This window comes from Balaenoptera physalus, assembly GCF_965194825.1.
Source record: "Balaenoptera physalus genome assembly, chromosome: 13".
Taxonomy (NCBI): Eukaryota; Metazoa; Chordata; class Mammalia; order Artiodactyla; family Balaenopteridae; genus Balaenoptera; species Balaenoptera physalus.
Genome location: NC_138892.1, coordinates 87,784,702 through 87,807,231, shown reverse-complemented (window position 1 = coordinate 87,807,231; position 22,530 = coordinate 87,784,702). Strand labels below are relative to the sequence as shown.

The window sequence follows — 22,530 nt, the reverse complement described above, 5'->3', positions numbered from 1 at the left end:
TTCAGTCTCTTTTGCTGGTTCCTCCTCATCTCATTACCCATACTGATAAATGTTGACGTGTCATAGGTCTCAGGCCTTGGACTTCTCTTTCCCATCTGCCTTCACTTCCTGGGTGAGCTCAATAGGTCCAACAGACTTATATGCCACCTTTATGCTGAGGACTCCCTGTTTTATACTATCTCCAACCCAAACCTCTCCCCTGAATCCAGACCATGTACTCAACTGCCTATTTGACAACCTCCACTTGAATATCTAATATTTAATAGGATCTTAGACTCAACTTTCTGAAACTGAGCTCCTGATACTCATCCCTCCCTCTAAGTCATCTCAATTAATCGCAGCTACATTCCCCCAGTTGCTCAGGTCAAAATCTTGAAGTCATTCTTGAGTCTTCTATTAGTCTCATGTCAGCATATCCTGTCTCATCTAACAGCATCTATCTACCTATCTACCTTTCTTTCCATCTATCTATCTATCTGTCTATCTATTCATCTATCTATCTATCTATCTATCATCATCATCTGTCCATCTCTCTATGACCTCTTGTCATTATTTCTCCTCCTGGATTCTTGTTATAAACATCTAACTAATCTCACTGTTTCTACCCTTGACTCCTTTCAGTTTATTCATTTATTCAGAGCACATATCTGCTCTCCTTAAAATCCTTCAATGGCTTCCTATCTTGCTTAGAGTAAAAGCCAATGTTCTTCTATAACCCAAAGATCTTACATAATTAGTTTTCCCCATTAATGCTCTGACCTCATTTCCTATTACTCTCCTCTATCCTTTTCACTCCAGCCACACAGCCCTCCTTGCTGTTTCTCAAACATGCCGAGCAAACTTGCACCTCAGGACCTTTGCACTTGCTTTTCTGCCTGGATGCATTTTCTCAGGAAACTCCTGGCTAGCCTCTTCACTTCCTCCAGGTCTTTATTCAAATTCACCCCTAGGTAAGCCCTCCTTTGGCTACCCTATCTACAATTGCAGCCTTCCCTCCAAACTCATTCTTCACATTATCTTTATTCGTCTTTCTTTAGCATTTATCAGACTAGCATACTATGTATTTTTTGTCAGTTATGTTAATTTTGTCTCCTTTGGTAGGAAGCAAGCTCTATGAGAGCAGGAAGTTTGCCTATTCACAGTGTATCCCAGCATTAGCATGTGCCTGACACACACCAAGTACTTGATATCTGTAGAATGAATGAATTATAACAGTGATGAACATGATGAAAATATACAGCCTGACAAGACATACACAGTGTTGCTTACTTTTATGCGAATTGTTGATAACTATTGTTAAAAATAGTTATTTTATTCTCAATATTCCCACATCATCAAAGGTAGCGTTCTGTGCTCAGACAACAGTTAAAACTCTAGAATTGTGAACTGCTACAAAAATGTGTGATTTTTTTTTAACTTTAAGAAACTCCCACTGTGATTTTTTTAAATTATGATATAAAGTATTATCACTCATGATATACTGAGTACGTGATAGTTATCACAAAATAAAGCATAAGATAGGTTTATTAATGATTTCTAGGCAATTGAATTTCAACTGATCACCAGCAGAGGGAACTGCTGAGCCACATATTTTACACCTATGTATTAAAAAGTGCTAAACTAAGGGGCAGGTTTCAATGAGGTAGATGACATTATCTTACAAATCTACATAACGTGGTAATGAATCAGCCACCAAAACAGAATGACTTGAGTTTTAAAAATCTATTCTTTTTTCTCTTTTTTATTCATTTATTTAAACTGATGATCTTGTACATGAATACAGTACAAAAGATATAAAGAAATAATTAAATCTCTTCTCTACCTGTTTCTTAGTCCCCCAGTTTCCCTCCCCAGAGTTATCATTGTCTCTAGTTTTTTCTGTAACTACGTGTGCCTATGTTTTGCTTTGGTTTGTACTGTATGCATATTTTAAAATCAGAAATTGTATAAACACTGTTCTTCACATTAGAGTTGATTTATAACTTGACCACATAATTTTGGGATTCCATATCAGTCCTTGGAGAACCTCTTTCTTTTAAACAGTTGTATTTTATTGTAAGGTGTGAATAAACTGTAATTTATATAACCAGTCCTTACTGAAGGATGCAAAGGTTGTTTTCAATATTTTGTCATTCCAAACAAAACTATAATAAATATATTTTAACATTTATCTTTGTAAATATGTGCAAGTATACCTCTAGGATAACTTCCTAGAAAAACCTGGTAGTCATCTGAAAAATAATGAAGGTGGAGTCCTATCTCCCTATACACCAAAATAAAGTCTAAATGTATTGACTCATGAAAGTACTAGTAAAGAACATGGGAGAATGATTTATGATTTTGGAGTCAGGAAGGACTTTCTAAGTCTAACAGAAACTCAGAAGCCACACAGAGAAGATTGAAATCTGAGTTTATTTTTTTAAAATATGTGTGGCAAAAATACCATAAAAGTAGAAATGACAAATTGTACAAATGCATTTCTAACACATAAAATACAAAGAACTAAATTTCTTCATACATAAAGAGCTTTTGTAAATTGGTAAAATCAAGCCCATATTGAAAAATGACCAAAGAATACAAACAAATAGAACCTAGAAATGGAAACACAAATAGCTTTAAACACATGAAACCATATTCATAAGGAGAGAAATGTGAATTGAAATGAGGAGATGCCATGTTTCACTTATCAGGTTGGCAAAGATCAGCACACTGTTTTGATGAGGGTGTGGGGAACCAAGCAGGCTCGCAGATTGTTGGTGAGATGATAAACGATACAATCGCTATGGAAACCAGTGCAGCAACAGCTATCCAAATTTTCGAAAGAAAGTTTGTGGAGTGTTTTTTGTTTTTTTGTTTGTTTGTTTTGTTTTTTAAGTCAAATCTCTTTCTTTGAATTAGCTGCATGTACTTAACCAGAAGGAAAGGCTACCAGAGTTTAAAAATAAAAACGAAATATTTTAAGGGAGGTATTATGCCCTTTGTGTAATGTGGATGACAGCCATATTGGGCTATGGAAATTAACATGACAACAAAAAGAATCTCTGAGTGTATATCAGTCAGGGTCCCTTAGGAAACAGATGGCACAGTTTTTTAAAGGGGAGGCTGAAAAGAATTTTGATCACGATGGTGTGGGCAAGGTTAAGGGAAATAATAAGGAGTGGGGAGCCCCACGTGGTGCTGGGTCGTGGCTCTAGGGAGCCATCAGTATCCCAGCAAGGGCCAAGGGAAGGGAGATGTTCAGAACCAAGTGAGGGCTGTCACTTTAGGAGAGGGCTGCCTGACAGGAGCCATGGAAAAGCATGGACCACTGTCAGACAGACCTGGCAGGGTGGGATCCAGGAGAAAAATATCCCAGGCTTTTTCTGCTCATGCCCATCTATTTTCTGCTGGTGTCTTGTACTGGCCAAGTTCAACGGGAAATCAGAGGGCAGGGGAGCCAAACTGATGCTGTCCATAGAGGCCCGTCTGCTGGGACACTGAACGAGGATGAGTAGGTCTTGCTTTACTTCAGGAGCGTAAATCTGGGAGGGCAACAGATGATTGCCATTCAGCTAATACACACCTTGTAATATCTTCAGGGCCTCACTTTATTTTAACCTCCCTCCAAAAGTATATTGCCGATTTTCTTCCAAAGTATTCTCTTCTGGGTTCCTCCTTTTCGGAATGGAACCCATAAATCCCTAAAATTCCCAGTCCCTTTCTTTCTGGGATAGTATTTTTATGAAGATTGGTTTCCTAAAGACACTGCCTTTGCTTATTAAGGTTTAATTAACAGAAAGCAATTTAAAGACAATGATACCTAGAATCTGAGGGCGCTACTATAAGAAATAGTCATTAAAAAAAAAAGGAAATAGTGCATTTTACATAGAGCAGGTTTTGAAAAATAAAAGGTATGTTATGTTTGACCATGCCTCTCATGAAGGAGGATTTCACTATCCGGTTTTCTTTCTTTCCTTCCTTCTCTTCTTCCAATAGTACTCCTCTTCCCCTCCAATCCACTTTTGATTAGATGAAATGAGTCCCTTAGATCAACCAGAGATTAATTCCAGAGATCCAGCTACTGCCTAATGTCTAACAACATTAAAGATTGCATTAGAGGGACTTTTCTGGAGGTCCAGTGGTTAAGACTCCATGCTTTCACTGCAGGGGGCATGGGTTTAATCCCTGGTCAGGGAACTGAGCTCCCATATGCTGAGCAGCACGGCCAAAAAAAAGAAATTGTTAAAAAAATTTTAAAAAAGACTACATTAGAGAGAAGGGGATATATGTTATTTAAATAGATTTTTTTTTAACCTATTTACACAACAAGGTTTAATTTCCTTGAAATATAATTTTGAAGAGTTGGGGATGGCATTTCTTAGAGGTTCTCTAATTATAGCAAGACAGAGAGTTGATTTCAGGTCTGGCAATATCAGGGGCCCTGTCTGGTCAACCTACCTTAAAGGGAAATGACTTGGCAAGGAAACATGTTATCAATCCTACCTGCAGTATATCCAAAAGCCAAAGCCCCATCTTGGCTCTTTTGGGGTAAAGTCTGCATTTTATCCCTTTGTACTCCCTCCCCTGTTAACAAAGCATGTTTCCGGGGCTGGAGAAGCTGTTTGGTTACATGCAAATACTATGTCACTTTACATAAGGGACTTGACCATCCACAGATTTGGGTATCCAAGGGGGTCCTGGAACCAATCCCCCATGGATACCCAGAGGCGACTGTATTCTGTTAGAATCAGCCCAAGGCAAACAATAATAAGTGATGAAAGAAATGTGATAAATAATAAGTGATGAAATAACATGTTTATTCAATTCATTGCAGAGCCATTGGAATTTATTCAGATTATTCCTGAATAAATTCAGGTTCCTCGTTTCACTGCTCTGAGAAACATCAGGTATGAAACACTCATTTGGAGGAGGAAGAAAGAGTAGAGTTTGCCAGACAGGTGATACAGTCTAGTGGATTCAGAATTTGAGTATTATTTCTGGCTCTGCCACTGGCTTCCTTTATGACTAGGAGGAAAATCTCTCTGGGTGTTGCTAGTTTCGGTATCTGTGGATTGATAAGAAGATCACAAGCATGGATGTTATAAGAGAGTTCATTTCATGGGAAATTAAACAGGGCAAGTCTGATGAGAGGAATGGGTTAATTAGTTATTTCTGGCACTATTTTGTGCTTTAAGAGGACATTTAATATCCGAATAAATACACTGAGTTTCAGAAAGTGTATCATACATATGTTATCTCATTTAATCCTTGCAGTAAACTCAGGAGGTCATTCATAATATCGATGCAAATTTGCAGACGAAGAAACTGAGGCACAGAGAATTAAATATCAATACTTTGTCACAATGTATGGACACCAAGGGGGGAAAGTGGAGGGGGCGTGGTGGGATGAATTGGGAGATTGGGATTGACATATATACACTAATATGTATAAAACAGATAACTAATAAGAACCTGCTGTATAAAAAATAAAATAAAATTCAAAAATTCAGAAAAAATATAGAATTTTTTCTTTATAATGTACTATCAGAGACCACTTTAGGTATTAAATGTTTTCCCTAGGAGAAAAAAAAAAAATACTTTGTCACAAAACTAGTGGGCAGAGGGCTAGGATTTGGCTCAGGTGATTTTAATCCAGAGCCCCAGTTCTGAAGTACTACACTTCCTCTCCCTCTTGCCTGGTGACAGAAATGATGGCGGCCCACAGGCATAGGAACATATATAAAAATCTTGATATTCCAAAAATGGATTTTCAGAACACCCTATGCAGAGTGGGGGAAGAGAGAAAAGCGGGGAGAAGTAGGAAATCACCGATGCTGAGGTCTGTGAAGCGTGTGATTAGGGACTGCAGAGGTCGGGCTGGAGAAGCACCACAGGTAGTAAGTAAACCTACCAGTTCGAGAACAAAATGTTCCAGTTATGATGCTTCGGGTTGTCCACTTGGAACCCTGATTCTGGTTTGCTTTTCTGTTTCTTTGTTTTCTGGTGGGTTTGTTTTGTTCTGTTTTTAAGATGCTTGTCACAGCTGAATATCACTTCCTTGGATGGGAAATGGCGTTACGTGAGGTTTCATTTATTTCTGAATCCGCCTGTGTCCTCCCTACTTAAACTTACATTTTTTCCCCTCCCACCTATTTAACTGTTCCATCAGGCTGTTTACCCAGTGCTGCCAAAACGACAAGCTTAATCTCACCGCTAGGCTTTACTCAGTCTCTCCCCACCTCACAGGTGTGTCCAAGCCCCTGTTATGCAAAATACTGTATTACTTAAAGCCCAGCTTATGTCCTACCTACAATACTTTATAATGGCTTCTCAACCCACAGTGAACTCACCCTATCCTGACGTCCCCTGGAGCTTAATGTACCACTCATCTACTTCTTTGCTCACTTACTGCACTTTGCATAATTTATATGCTGTGTCTCCCAAACCAGATAGGGTCCCCAAAAAGACGCAATGATTAATAGCATTAATCTTTGAGAAACCATACGGCATTTGGCCCAATAGAAACATATGCAATTTAACTTAAAAAGTGACATTTCACCCTGATTAGAGAGTATATTCTAGATGATCTTCATTTTGTGATAACGTTGTGATTACGGGGTGGCGAGTACACCAATATGGCGCCGATCCTCTGCAAGAGGTAGTCTCCATCCTCCCCGTGCCTTTCCTCACGCACCTACTCCCGTGAGCCTCGCTGAACCCGAGAGACAGGTGTAGCTGGTGAGTGGCTTCCCTCTTCTCCAGCCTTTTTGCCTCCCCTCGCTCCATACCACCCGGCAGACATTAGCTCCGCCCACATCATCTGATCCTGCAGGCCTCTCTCCCCATTCCCAGTTCTCAGAAGATGGTTCTTGGATGCTGGTGAAGTGAAGTGAAAATAAGGTGGTGAGTTTTCCCAGAGCAAATAATTAAACTTTGGCTGATGGCGGCTCTTAGTCATCGAAAGTCAAGAAAATCCTCCCCTAAACAGGGAAAAGCAACCCCAGATGTAGCTACTTTGTTGTCTCCAGTTCAATGTGTTTGTTGTGAATGAGACAAACCTCCAAAACTGATACGCGGAGGTTCAACAGAGCTCACTGAAAATTTGAAACAACTGTAGGAAAAAAATCCAAAACACTGAAAACATTGGGAGAAAAAGATGAGTAGCTGAAAGCGATAAAGCTAGTTTCCCCCAACACGTTTTTTGGAAACAAATCCCAGAATTGTTTTCAGAGGGTAAAGGACTGAGTTGTTGTCTCCAGCCTTGGTCATTTGGAATGTGTGTTAGTAGAAAGTGGTCATGCGGTTTTGTAGACTGTCAGAATGTGGGAGCGCCCAAGTTCTTGGAGTTAGAGATATATGATAGGCTTTTTTCCTGGTCTCTGAGAAGAAAACCAGACTTCTTATAATAAGAACTGAAACAGAAGAACACAGTTTTCAGAAGCATAATCTGTGACTGTGCTATTTCAGGAATGTTTCCAATATGAGATGTTTATAAGCTTGGTATGACCCAGCCAAGGAGCTTAATATAACAAGGTTAAGTGAGTGGTGGGAAGAGATGATTCCAGTCTCACCAGCTTGCAATTATTAGTAATGAAAAAGGTTTGTAGATGGCAGACTCACTGAGCATTTACTAAAGCTGGGACTTGTGGTTTGCAAAGCATTTTGATTAACAGCTGCTACCATCTATCTAGAGAGGGCAGGAAAAAGTTATTATTTTATCACATTATATACTAGTCACAAAGAGGCTAAAAACAGTGTGATTTGGCAAATATAAAGTTTACTGGTTAAGTAGAAATCCATGCTCTGCTCTCCCACTGGGCTCGCTAAAGATGAGTTTCCTGGGAACATCTCAATGAACAGATGTTTCTTCTTATGTGTCAATAAAGAGTTTACCGGCATCTAACTATGGAGAACAGTACGGAGGTTCCTTAAAAAACTAAAAATAGAACTACCATATGACCAAGCAATCCCACTACTGGGCATATACCCTGCTCAAAAAGAGTCATGTACCACAATATTCACTGTAGCTCTATTTACAATAGCCAGGACATGGAAGCAACCTAAATGTCCATTGACAGATGAATGGATAAAGAAGATGTGGCACATATATACAATGGAATATTACTCAGCCATAAAAAGAAATGAAATTGAGTTATTTGTAGTGAGGTGGATGGACCTAGAGACTGTCATACAGAGTGAAGTTATGAGGTGGATGGACCTAGAGACTGTCATACAGAGTGAAGTTAAGTCAGATAGAGAAAAACAAATACCATATGCTAACACATATATACGGAATCTAAAAAAAAAAAAAGGTTCTGAAGAACCTAGGGGCAGGACAGGAATAAAGACGTAGATGTAGAGAATGGACTTGAGGACACAGGGAGGGAGAAGGGTAAGCTGGGACGAAGTGAGAGAGTAGCATGGACATATACACACCACCAAATGTAAGCTAGTGGGAAGCAGCTGCATAGTACAGGGAGATCAGCTCAGTGCTTTGTGACCACCTACAGGGGTGGGATAGGGAGGGTGGGAGGGAGACACAAGAGGGAGGAGATATGGTGATATGTGTATACATATAGCTGATTCACTTTGTTATAAAGCAGAAACTAACACACCATTGTAAAGCAATTATACTCCAGTAAAGATGTTAAAAAAAAAAAAAAGTTTACCGGCATCTAATTGTTAGTGAAGGACTCTTGGCAAAAGGAACCCCTTGTTTATCTATCTACATATACATATGTATTTACTTTTTTTTACATACATTAATTAAGGGCTTTGCCTTAATTAAACCACCAAGTGGAATTCACTTAGGTGAGTCTGAAAGATTTGCCTGGATTTCATAATTAATTAACAAATGATTGTTAAAATAAGCCTACTTGATCTTAAGTTTGGAAGTTCAACGTTCAAGCAGTAACTATTAGTAAAGGGAGAAGAACTTTAAATGGTTGTTAAAGAAAAGATAATTACATTGTCAACATAATCTTTTTTGAGTCAGAGTTTGATTCAGAAATCTTTCTAAAAATCTTCTTCAAGGATGTTATTTTTGTATCTCTGTATAAATCTTATGTCTTTCTTTGCAAAGAAATCCAACTGTTTTCTTAGTGACTGAAGAATATGGATATTGAAAACACAAATTATGCTCTAATATTTTTTGTAAATTCCTAAGGCATATGAGATAGTGTCTATGTTATACATACATGGTGAATTTATTCTAATCTGTTGAAGACTTCTTTAGGAACTCAGAACAAATGTAGAAAAATTTCTGTAAGTCTCAAAGAGTGCAAATGTCTTAGAGATTAATGTTGAACTCTGTAGTTACATCACTGGTGAAAATAACCTTACTTCAGATAAGAAATAAATCACACTTGTTTTATAGATGTTGCCATGCATCAGAGGCTTTTAGTTACTGCTTTATAGTTCTGGATCAGGGAGGCGGTTGAAACATGTTGATTCAAGAGCTTTTACTACATACAGCAAGGCAATTCAGGCAATAATAATAACGGGACTCATTCTAGAAATGAGAACAATGGGATATAGGTAAAGCAAGAGGAGAAATAAAGAAATAAAATTAGTGAAATAACTTGTTTGGATAATCTCTAATATTATTTTATATTACATTTATCTAATGTGACTCCAAATAAACATTCCTACAGCAGATTTATGATTCCACTTCTTAATTTTCTGTTTATAACCTTGGATTTAGCAAACAATCTGTATAACATTATGCACAGTGCATGACACATAATAAATGCCCCCAATTTTTCCCTGTCCTTACTCCCAAACTAGGATAACCCCTATTTTATGATCTCATAGCCCCTAGCACTTTTCTTTCCTAGTGTAATTATTTATTATCTCTGGGCTTTAGGGTTGCTAGATTTAGCTAGTTAGAAATGCAAGATGCCCAGAGAAATTTGAGTTGTAGATAAACAACAAATAATTTTTCAGTATAAATTTTTCCTGTGCAACTTTTTGATGCCTGCGACATACTTATACTAAAAAAATTAGCCATTGTTTATCTGAAATTCAAACTTTATTCAGCATCCTGGATTTAATCTGGCAATTTTAGTATCTTACTTGTTTTTATCTGTATCTCTCACAGACCAGAAATTTTAGGAGAGCAGATATTCTGTTTTGCTCGTCATTGTGCCACCCATATCTGCACTGGGTTTAGCACATCTTAGGTACTTAATAGATATTGATTGAATGTCTAAAGGGATGAATGGTATGGAGCACAACTGAGGTTCAGAGAATTTAAAAACAAAAGAAGCCATTGGGATTTCTACAAGTGTACCATCTTTACATAGTAAATATTCAGTCACCTCAAACAGATACATAAGGAGGAAATTCCTTGTAAAAGAGAGACTCCAAGCAACCGATTCTACTAGTACAATTAACCTTCAGTTTTTAATTTTCAGTTAGTACTCTTTCAATGACAGCTATTGCACAAAGCAAGTTAGGCTTGTATTTTTAAGTGTTTTGGCAGATTGCAGTAAATCTTTTCTACCAGGATCTAAAACTAAAAAAAAAATGTTTGAACAGGACGGACAGGAGATGTTTCCAGGCCATATATGGAGAAGGTAGCACAAATTTTGAAATCTTTATCATCACATCTTACTTATTGAACTCCCACAAATGTTCTGCTCTATATTAGAAAAAGCAAAACAAGTTAATCTTGTGGAGCTTTGTTAGCTCATGACGAGCCAGTGTCTTAAGTGTGCTGCTTGTAAGGTTTAGTTTATAAACCGTGGAGCAGGGCTCACTTAGGTGAGTCATGGACATTTAGAAAACAGATGGTAGGAGGAGAAAAATGCCTCGGAAAAGCAGATTGAAATGTAGTGTCTTACATGCTCGGAACATTCATCTGGATCAGTCACAAATGCCCACAGAGCGAGGCTTTTCAATGGGGCTCAAATAGCATCCCTCATGGAGGTTCACAGATGTTCTTAGGCAGACAGATCTAGGAGCCTGAGGCTCAAGTTCTAGGGCTTCTATTAGCCCCAGGCTCAACCTGTTCCTCAATTCACTGGCTCTAGAAGGGAAAAGCAGTCACATCATATTAAGAACACTGACAGATACTTACCCAGTCTTTAAGAGGGTCTTTACTTGACACAGGGAAGTCAGATGGCTCCTGCCATGTCCCCACCCCAGCCAGCCGTAGATTTGGAATGCATTGTGTTCTCAAGTGAATTCTCTTCTGTCATTACCACTACTTCACTGCCAACCTCCCACCTGAGCAATGAGGAGCTCCCATTTGGATAGGGAAAATTCTCCAGAAAGAGTAGTAGCTACAAGTCGTTGAGAGCCAACACTCACTGCAGCTTGGGGACAAGTCCACAAGCCTTGTAATTATTTGTATTATACACAACTGTGGATTATCAGTGATGCCAACAATAATGTATTGAGTATCTGAAAGAGAATCACATCATGGCTTTTGAATACAAGAAATTAAAAGTGTTTTTGAGGAGACAATGTACATACACATTTGAAACAGTCCAAGAATAGAAGACAAAATCTGATTACGTGACAGAATATACAGTACAGTTATACATCCTAGGAGAGAACAGAAAGCTTGAGTTCAGTGAGTATACACTGATTCCAGAATTTTAATAGGGCAATGTGTTTCAGGCTTGGCATTGAAAGATAAGCCTTGAATAGACAGAGAGGAGGGTATTGTCAAGTGACAACATAAAGGTTCGAAGATGATCATTACCTTAAATAGAGAAGGATTCTGTTGATGGAAACTTCATTAGCTGTAGCTGGTGGCAACATCTTGAGGTAAAATGAGCCAGATTGAGAAGATTTTGAGTATCTTCTTCTTCCCAGTCTTTCTAAATGCCCCTTTGTTCATTTACTTTTAGGGGACTTTTTAAAAAGAGCCCTGAACAGAAATTTTTGTTAAGGTTCTAAAAATCATAACTTTCAAACCCTTTGTAATTATTCAACTATTTGTTTATAACTATTCAAGTTATTGTAACTCTTTGCATAGATTAATTTAAATTTTACCAGTTAAGGCAAAATTTTGGATTTGTTTCCAAGTTCTTTAATTACTATCTTATAAGAAGTGAGATCATGCTTTTTTTTTTTTTAAAAGGTCATATATGCTGCCATTAAATAAAACGATGCTGCAGTCAGACAATCTTTGGCACAAATCTTAGAGATGTGACCAACAGAAAATTACTTGACCTTTTTGAGACTCAGTTTTATTATCTGTGAAAAGGGGATATTTCTACATATCTGACGGGGTTTGTGTGAAGTTTAGACATAATACATGTAAAATGCTTAATAAAGGGGATATTAAGTTCTCAATAGATGAGAATAGGTACTCAAATGGGAGCTTTCCTATCGTCACCATCATCATATTTGACATATACATGAAAAGCAATGTGGTTAGCAGTCCTCTGGAGCAGGACTGACTGGGTTCAAATCTGGACTCTGGCACTTATCTAAGGTGACTTTGGGTATGTCCCTATTCTCTCTGTGCCTGAAAATGGAGCTAATGTAATGCTTGCCTCATAGAGTTGTTCTGAGGATGAATGAGTTGATATATATAAAGAACTTAGTACCATGCCTGGCTTGTGGGGAATACTTTATATATGTTAGCTGTTATTATTTTCTAGAAATTTGAGGGCCAAAGTTAGACATGCAGAAATTTGTTTAATGCATTTGTTTAAACAACAAGGACTTACTGTATAGCACAGGGAACTATATTCAATATCTTGTAATAACCTATAATGGAAAAGAATCTGAGAAAGAATATATATGTATAACTGAATCACTTTGCTGTACACCTGAAACTAACACATCATTGTAAATCAACTATACTTAAATATAAAAAAGCAATTGTTTAAAGATAGTTGTTTAAAGACATCTTGGTCCCTCCGAAGTTTGTTTGGGAATAAATAGTTATTGCTACATTATTGTTAGGACAATGCTAACTTTGAAAAACATGTCTACTTTTGCCGGTACTTTAGCCACTTCCTCTGTCTCATTGGAGGAAAGTCAACAATGGCCTCTGCCAAGAAAGCAACTGAGAAGCGGCATAACCCGGTGCAAAGCATCTGTAGAAAAATCCAAGCCATCCAAAAGAGAGAAGAGAGTACACGTCCCATCCAACAGATTATCAAATACCAATCTAGCAGGTTTGACAGTCCACAGACTAACCCCAAGAAAGACTTTGAAGAGGTACTGAAGAAAATGACGACTGCTCCTATTCCTCTGCCCGACCCTCGCTCCTCAAGTCCTGAGAAAGTTGGTGCCTTTACTTCACGTCCTCAACGAGTGTCTCCAAGAACCCCACCCATCTCTCATCTCAGCTCTCCTGAGAACGCAACATACTCTCTTATCTTCACAAGTTCGGAAAACATCTCCAGGCCTAGATCACAGAGCTCCCAGAATTACACATCTTTGATACCGCAGATCAGAAAAAGGGAACTCTTCTCTAACAAGGATTTGAAAGACTGTTGTAGTGAAAATGATTTTAGTGCCTTAACACTTGACTTTGATTCCACCTCTAATCAGAGCTCTGAATTTTTTACTCGTCAGGATTCAGTGGTGAAAAAATTATCTCTGAATGAAGAGGGTAAATATTCATCTTTTAATATTTGTTCTTCCGATAAAGCCTTGAGCATATCACTATGAGAATACCTGAACTAAAATGAAATACCAGTGTACATTATCGAAACTTGGAGGGAAGCATCCATCTTTCCCTTAAAATTGTTTTTTCCCTCTTAACTCTTATATGTGAAATATAAGTATTTTCTATGCTTTCAATTATAAACCTGGTAGAAATTCTAGATTGTATTTACAATCATAATCATTGGCATTTCTCTGCTGACCTGAAAACAAACTTTCTCCTGGGCAAATTAGAATGTTGTGATGGGAATACATAGATACAGGGGAGCTAAAATTCATATAGTTCCAACATGCCTTGCTGAAAACTACCATTTTAGCATTTTTTGTGTGTGTGAGAGTAAAACATGTAAGAAAATGTAGAGCCAATAAAGTAGACCAGGGGAGAATGTAAATTTTGGAGGCCAATTTCAATGAAATTTTGGAATTCTATTTAGGGGATTGCTTGCAGAATCCCATATATGATAGGCCCTGAAAAACAAAACAATGTAAAATGGCACATTTTCTGTAAACTAGTCTTTATGTTCCCTCTATTTTTCCTTAAAATATTTCTATTTGTGCTACACTATTTGCTTTTTCACAGAGTGCTTCTAACATTACAGGGCAGTAAAGCTCATTTCCCTCTTCTTCATCTCTTCTTTTATTCTACCTTTATAAAACTTATAAGGAAAGGAAAATGACTAATCAGAGACCCTTCAAGACCACTTTCTCTGCTTGATCTATTCAAGTTAAGTAACCAGTATTGTGGACTGCTCTTTATTTAAATATGTTTTCTTTGTTAAAATTAAAACAAAAAAAATTAGCAATTAAGCATATTAGCACAGAAAAGCATCTGGACATGCAAACTTTTTCTTCTACTAGGGTGGCAACAAGGAACTGATGATGGCAAGGAAGATGTAACCTATAGCAATAACAGGACCTGTGAAGAGGAGTTGCTTACAAGTATTTTTAATGCATGTGACACCAAATGCAGAGGTCAGTCGAAAATTATCTGCTCAGATGTTCGGTGGTACTCATCAAGTCATTGTACTTTCTATTGCGAGAGAAAGGGAAATGGTTTATGTGTGGTGTTCTGTGTATCTGTGTCTACACACGTGGTGGGTGCAACCTAATTTGGGAGGAAGGGTGGCTGTCTAGATGTTGGTTAATTTCTTTGTCCCTGTTTTGCATATTTTTACCAGTGTCTTGAATGATTTTATTGAGCTTATCAACTGATTTACCAGCTGCAATCATTGACTGGAACTACTTACCTCTCATAGTTGTTGCCTCACAAGAAGTATATACTTCATACGTATAAAACTGCTACACAAATTTAGCTCAAATTTTTGAGTTAATTTTAGATTTTCACTTCTGTTTTTCTTAGAGATGTGTTCTTTTTAAAATTTCCGCAAGTAATTTTTAGCATGGAAATGGCTCGTGACCAATGTAATAAAATTAATAATATATAGAAAAGAAGAGAAAAAAACTCATCAGTAATACTGTTTCCCTGAGTAAGCATTGTTAATGATTTGTTATATGACCTTCCACAAATTCCTTGGTCAATATGGCGTTGTTTTATTTGGATTAAAACTTTTTTATTATAGAACATTAATTACAAACGTATACAGGAGTAAAGAGGTATAACCCTTATATATGTGTCATAAATAATGATGTCTCATTTCTAGTCCCACCCACTTTCCTCTCCTCCACTCTGGATTAGTTTGAGACAAATCCAAGATATCATATTATTTCACCTGTAAATATTTCAGTACGTTCAAAAGATAAAGACTGATTTCAGACACAACTATACAATGTCATTTTTATGACTAAAAAGGTGACATAATTTCTTAATATCGCATATCTTATCAGCATTTGTTTTCTCATTTGTGTGAGAAATTTATTTTTTCTTAAACAGTTTATTTGTTCAAATCAATATCCAAGAAAAGTTTGTTCATTGTTTTTGGTCATCTAGCTTATCTCTGTTCCCTTCCTATTCTCTCTTTTTTGTATTTTAAGTTATTTGTTAATGAAACTGGTACTTTTATCTCATAGTTTCCCCCAGTCTGAATTTTGGTGATTGTGTGGTCGTAGAAACACAACCTGTTTCTTGGTCCCCTACATTTAGAGGTTTGATCAGATAAAAGTTTTGTATCTTTTTTTGGCAAGATTCCGCATAGACGGTGTATATGTTTTTATCAGAAGACAAAACTATTTGAGGATGAAGGCCTAGGTTTATTCTTTCATTAGGTGTTGCGAAAGGTGATAGTCTATTATTCCTTCCTATTTTATCAGCTGGAATATCTATAAAAAGAAACTCTACCCTGCCTAGCAACTATTTGGCTCTGGCTGAGTCTTGTTTCCCAAAGGAAAGGCAGGATAAAAGCTTGATTGTGCTTCTGATTGAGAGTAAATTGCAGATATTGTGCCTTTTTACCCCTAAGTACATCAGTGTGTATTTCCTACAAAGAAGGACATTTGCTTGCATGACCACAGAATGATTGTCAAAATTAGGATATTTAACCTTGATACAATATTATTATCTAATTTAAAAGTCAATATTCAAATTTTGTCAATTTTCCCAATAATATTCTTTATAGATCTTTTGTTTCCATGTCCAGGATCGAATTCAGTTGTCACATCTTTTTAGTCTCCTTAAATCTGGAGGAGTTCCTCCATTCCTTGTCTTTTATGACCTTGAAATTTTTGAAGAGTATATGCCAGTTACTTTGTAGAACATCTGATATTTCCTCTTGATTATTCAGGTTATACATTTTTGCAGGCACACTACGGAAGTGATGTTATGTTCTTCTCCGTACAATATATCAGGATTTTTAACTTTGATCACTTGATTAGTGTGGTGTCTGCCAAATATCCCTATTGTAAAGTTACTATTTTTCCTTTATAATGTCTATAAAAAATCAATCAGTCGATCTAAGAAAGAAATGGAAAATTTTATTCGAGGCAAATTGAGGATTATAATTCAGGAACAGCCTTTCAGAAAGCTCTGAGAACTGTTCTGCCTGTTAAAGGTCAAAGCATATTTTGAGACAGAGGGCTGTATGTTAAACGACATTATTGATAGTCTACACAATGCAGATCTAAGCATACAAAGCGAGTAGTGGCTCATGGGTCATCGTGGCTCCTTACAAGATTAGGAAGGAAGGTTATGTCCTGAGGATTTGTCTTGCTGATGCTCAGAGAATGTTGCCCTTTATGGTTGAGCAGGTATTTCTGCTGATGGGGATGTTTGGGATGCGTAATGTAGATACACAGTGCACAGTAGAGGGGAGAGAGGAGGCCAAAGAGCAGAGAAACTATTTTATGGTTAAATTTTCCTTGACTTGCCTTAGAATATGAATTTTTATTTCATCAGTAATTAATAAATAATTTATGGGAAGATACTTTGAATCTATGTAAACATCCTGTTCCTCATCAAACTTTCACTCACTAGTTTTAGCATCTGTGATATTATGATTTATTATAAGTAGTATATATTTGGTCTTTGTCCCATTTTTGGCACAGAGCTCCTAAAACCATTAGAATTTCCTAAGTGATGAGAGCAATAAAGGTGCTTTTTTTACGTTAATGAAATGACTTTTGGACCCCACCTTAGGATGAGGGCTAGTTGCCAGTGAAGCCAATCATGTGATTAGGTGGTTGGAACTTTCAGTCCCACTCCCCAGACCTCCAGGGAGGGGAGAGGGGATGGAGATTGAGTTTCATCACCAATGGCCAATGATCTAATCAATCATGCCTGTGTAACGAAGCCACCATAAAAACCCAAAAGGAGAGGTTTGGAAAGCTTCCACGTGGAGATTTGGAAAGTGTGGCATGCCGGGCAGAGCATGGAAGCTCCAGGCCCTTTCCCCATACCTTGCCCTGTACATCTCTTCCATCTGGCTGTTCCTGAGTTATATCCTTGTATAATAAACTGGTGATATAGTAAGTAAAAAATTTCTTTGAGTTATGTGAGTTGCTCTAGCAAATTAATGGAACACAAAGAGGAGTCATAGGAACCTCCAATCTATAGCTGGTCCATCAGAAGCACAGGTGACAACCTGGCCTTGCATTGGTGTCAACAGGGGGTGGGGTCAGTTTTGTAAGACTGAGCCATTAACCTGTGGCTCTGACACTATCACCACATAGATAGTATCAGAATTGGGTTGAACTGTAGAACACCCCGTGTCTTGAGAATTGCTTGGATGTGTGTATGTTGTAGGGTGGGGTAGGGGGTAGGGGGAAGAACCCTACACATTGGAATTGGTGATCAGAAACATAGCATCTATTGATATTTCTTGCCTAAATCAATTCTTACCATGGTGGTTGCCAAATAGAAAATTTTCAATTTCCAATATTGTTTCTATATTTTTTACTTGTCATTCTATCATCAGGGTTTTACCATTTCTCTAATTAAATGAATTAATATCACTATGAATTTCTGGACTCTTCTTAATTCAGTATATATAATCTGTTACTATCATTATTTATTTTGATGCTCAAAGTGTCCCAGAGTTGGCCAGCAAGATATTCTTTAAGCTGGCTCCTGTGTCTGTTTGCGTTGTCCCCATCTTTCTTTGAGCATCTCATTACTTCCTGGAGCAACCAGGTGTCCCAGGTACTAACACTTTTGAGACATCCCCATCCTTTTTAGTAGCTTCCTTGTTTTCCCTAGTATTATAAAAGTCTTTAGGCTTATCTCATACATTTCCTGCCCCAACCTTGGAATTAGTTATTTCTTCAAGGATCCATGGTTCCTTTTAATGGGAAATAATATATAGAGACCACAATCTGGGGACAGGGGATGGTGGTTGTTTCTAGGCATTTTCAGTGGGCAGACCTAAGAAGTACTTAAAAATTTTGAAGATAAATTGAATTATGAGTTCATAGTCTTCCTTCTAAAGCAAATTCAGGACTACAGGGTTTTTACTCATCTCATATTCTGTATGCCCTTTTTCAACCACAGAAAATCTTGGTTCTCAGTGGCACCAGTATAAAAGTTCCTTTGCTTTATTCTACAGTACATACACAATGGTTTCAGATGAGCAGTACCCAAACTACTTATGTTGTTTCCTGTTGCTGAATTACCACAAACTTGGTGGCTTGAAACAACACACATTTACTACCTCACAATTCCTGTGAATCGGGAATTCACACATGGTTTACATGGGTCCTCTGTTAAGGAACTCACTCACAAGGCTGCAGTCAAGATATTGGCCAGGGCAGCTGTCTCATCTGCGGCTCGACTGGGGAATGAGCTGCTTTAGGTGGCAGAATTTAGTTTCTTGCAGTTGTAGTACTGAGGGCTTCAGAGTCTTGCTGCTGTCAGCTGGACAGTTTCTTACTAGTTGGACCTCTAAACATAGGTAGTCCATAATATGGCAGTTTGCCTCTTCAAAGCCAGCAAGGGAATGACTCCCGCAAGATAGGCACTGTGATCTTATGTAACTTAATCATGCAAGTATATACACGTAATCCTGTCTCCTTTGCCATATTCTACTGGTTAGAAGCAAGTCCCAGGTCATGCCCACACTCAAGGGAGGAGACTACACAGGGGTGTAAACATTAGGAGGCAGGGATCATAAAGGGGCACCCTGGAGTCTGTCCACCTCACCACCACAATGGTTTAAGGCTTGTTTTTGGTCATTCTTTTCTCCTTAAGCTATATACAACAAGTTCCCTAAGTATGTATGGGAATGTTCCCAGACTCGCTTTATAATCTGCTTTTTCTCACTGAAAAATTTCGAGTACTTGTCTGGGTCAACAAATTTGCTTTATATACTGTACTTTTGGGGGATGTAACATAATATATTTAAACAATATGTCTCAATTGGATATTTTTTTTCTCTATTATAAACAGCACCATAATGATCCATGATGAACATTCTCATAGCAAAACATTTGCCTATAGTCTTAATTATGTTGGTAGGATGAATGGGACTTATTTATTCCCCAAAAGCCTCTCTGTTTGGACAGAAGTAAAGGAACTATTTCCCTGAAGAAAATAAGGAAGCTCCACTGAAGGGAGATGGGAGATGTATTAGAAACAGAACCAATGGGTGTGTGTGTGTGTGTGTGTGTGTGCATGTGTAATGTACATAAAGAGATTTATTGTAAAGAATTGACTCACATGATTATGGAAGCAGACAAGTTCTAAGATCTGCAGGGTGAGTGAGCAAGCTGGAGACCTGGAGAGCTGATGATGGTTTAGTTCCAGTCAGCGTCCAAAGACCTGAGAACCAGGAGAGAACCTGTCCAGAGGTCGACAGGCTGAAAACTGAGAAGGAGCTGATGTTTTTGTTTGAGTCCAAAGTCAGGAAAAAAGACAAGTCCCGGTTCAAAGGCAGTCATGCAGGAAGAACTCTCTCTCACTTGGGGAAGGGTCTGCCTTTTTGTTCTATCCAGGCCCACACACATTAGGGAGGGCAGTCTGTGTTACTTAGTCTACCAGTTTAAATGTTGATCTCATTCAAAAACACCCTGACAGAAGCAACCGAATAATGTGACCGAATATCTGGGCACTCCATGGCCCCCTTAAGTTGACACATTACAAAACCATCACAGAAGACCTTTCAAGTTGAGGTATATGATACAGGTTGCAGAGTTTTAGTGGAGGAAAATGAGATATAGGTATTCTTTTTGACTCTCCAACTCTACTGCAAACAGGAATAAAAATCATCTCTCTAAATAATTATTAATAATTTTATTTCCATTTCTTCCTGTCACAGCTAAATGACCTTTTCCATTAAATTAATACTCTTTAAAGTTGTTCAGTCTCCTTTACAACTCTCCCCTCCTTCTAATTATGTACTGGACTTATTCTATATATATATCAGGGTCTCTGCTTACCTCCTGGGGGAAGAATCTTCATTTCTGCATCTACCCTATCAACCTTCTACTTCCTTTTCTTTCTCCCCTTCAAGCAGCTAGCCCAAGTCAGGACTTAGTTAAAAGACGTGTCTTATGCTTCAAGAAGATTGGTGTGTTAATAACTAACATAGTCTGTTTGACTTTAATTTCTGAATGTGGTAGTAAGACTGTGTCTAAGAATGACTTTTCTACCCCTCCCCCCAAATAAAAGTCAGACCACTTACTGGAGGCTGAAATTTCATCTAGGGCAGAGGAAACCCTTCCTTCACTGAATGTTTTTTAAGAAAAGAATGGGAGACAAAAATAAAGTGGCATTTTGATCACTTCCCACAAGTGATTATTGAATGCATATGTCGTTCTTATTTAGATCTCACAACACCTCTGTGTAGTAGGCATCGTCTCACAGACAAGGACACTGAGGCTCAGAGAGGTTGAGTGATTTTCCCAGAGCCACACAGCTGATACAGTCCAGAGCCAAGATTTGACCCTAGTCTGTTAGACTCCAACCCAAGGCCAGTGCTCTTTTTACTCTGTGATACCAACTCAGCAGTACTGCGAGGGTTATAAGGCACGTTTAGGTTCCCAAGGGACCTAAAAGAGTTAAGTGCCTCACTTTTAAAAAATAATCTTTCCCCACCTTTTAAAACTAACTTGGCTTTCTTCTTCCTAAGGCTCAGTCAGAGTTACCAAAGTAATAGATTACCTGAGACAAACAACTAGTCAAGGTTCTGAAGATGGTAGCCTTGAGGAGCTGTGGAACATGCTCGATCCTGAGAAGAGAGACATGCATGTGAATCTGGAAACCTTCCAGGCCATCATGAGAGAATGGATGGCTCACTGCAGAAACAAATGGTAATCATCGTCCCAGCAGGACGTGTTTTCAGGTTCTGTTTTAGCAATTGCTTACAATGAATGCTAATCACTGTTTTCTGCACTGATGGAAATACTGTAATCTGGTGCTTCTCACACTTGAGCAGGCACTGGACTCACCTAAATGATATTATACCTGATTATTGGGTATCTCCACCATGATTGAGTAGGTCTGGGGTTAAGCCTGATAATTTGCATTTCTAGCATGTTTCCAGGTGACACTGATACTGATGGGGGGAGTTGGTTGGGGGGGTGATGGGCACACTTTGAGAACCTATTATATTAATTATGATAACATTCATTTATTGTGATTAGGGGCAGCACATATTATTACATTCTTCTGGCATAGGAGTCAAGCAAATTATTGGTACTGACCACCAAGTCACCAAATGCATTTAAATTCAGCGTGAACTCCCTTTTAAGGTCAGTGGGGAGATGTAGTCAGTGAGTGTAATTTAGAAGCCTAGAATATAGGGAGGCTAAAAGGAAAAGGAAAGGATGGTGAAGCTGAAAAAAGGAGAAGGAGAATGGTACCCATGAGATCAGGTGCCCTGGGCGGATACTGGAGAAGCATCATCTTCTTTCACAGGAAGCCTAATCCTTTGGCTTTTTTTTTTTTAAATGAAATGAGGTTAAGGATTTTTTTTTTTTTAAGACAATCAGATGTTATTTATTTATTTATTTATGGCTGTGTTGGGTCTTCGTTTCTGTGCGAGGGCTTTCTCTAGTTGTGGCAAGCGGGGGCCACTCTTCACCGCGGTGCACGGGCCTCTCACCATCGCGGCCTCTCTTGTTGCGGAGCACAGGCTCCAGACGTGCAGGCTCAGTAGTTGTGGCTCACAGGCCTAGTTGCTCCGCGGCATGTGGGATCTTCCCAGACCAGGGCTCGAACCCGTATCCCCTGCATTAGCAGGCAGATTCTCAACCACTGCGCCACCAGGGAAGCCCAATCCTTTGGCTTTTACTCAGCCACGAATCTCCAGCTACCAGCTGATAAGTACTAGGGGTTTTCTTAAAGAATGCTTTAAGCCCAAACGGTGGCAAAACTTGCTAGATTTCATGTGGGGTTAGGATGTATATGTTTCAGGAAGGGGGACCCATTCCGAGGCCTGAGAGTGGGCTCTTGTCTAACACTCAGAAATGAATTGTCCAAGGAGACACATGTGCTGACAAAGCAAGAGACTTAATTGGGAAGTGGTGCCCAGG

At 38.4% G+C, this 22,530-nt stretch overlaps 1 protein-coding gene across 1 annotated transcript; it reads left to right on the top strand.

The window, feature by feature from the left end:
- Positions 1-3,902: 3,902 nt before the first annotated feature.
- LOC309640692 (uncharacterized protein) lies at positions 3,903-14,577 on the top strand. The gene is made up of 2 exons (XM_082419882.1): positions 3,903-8,179; positions 8,223-14,577. Exon 2 carries the CDS (start codon positions 12,985-12,987, stop codon positions 13,615-13,617), a length of 633 nt encoding a protein of 210 aa, XP_082276008.1. The 5' UTR covers positions 3,903-8,179; positions 8,223-12,984; the 3' UTR covers positions 13,618-14,577.
- Positions 14,578-22,530: the final 7,953 nt, after the last annotated feature.

Coding starts and splice junctions, on each gene's coding strand:
- LOC309640692 (XM_082419882.1), top strand. CDS start 12,985: ATGGCCTCTGCCAAGAAAGCAACTGAGAAGCGGCATAACCCGGTGCAA.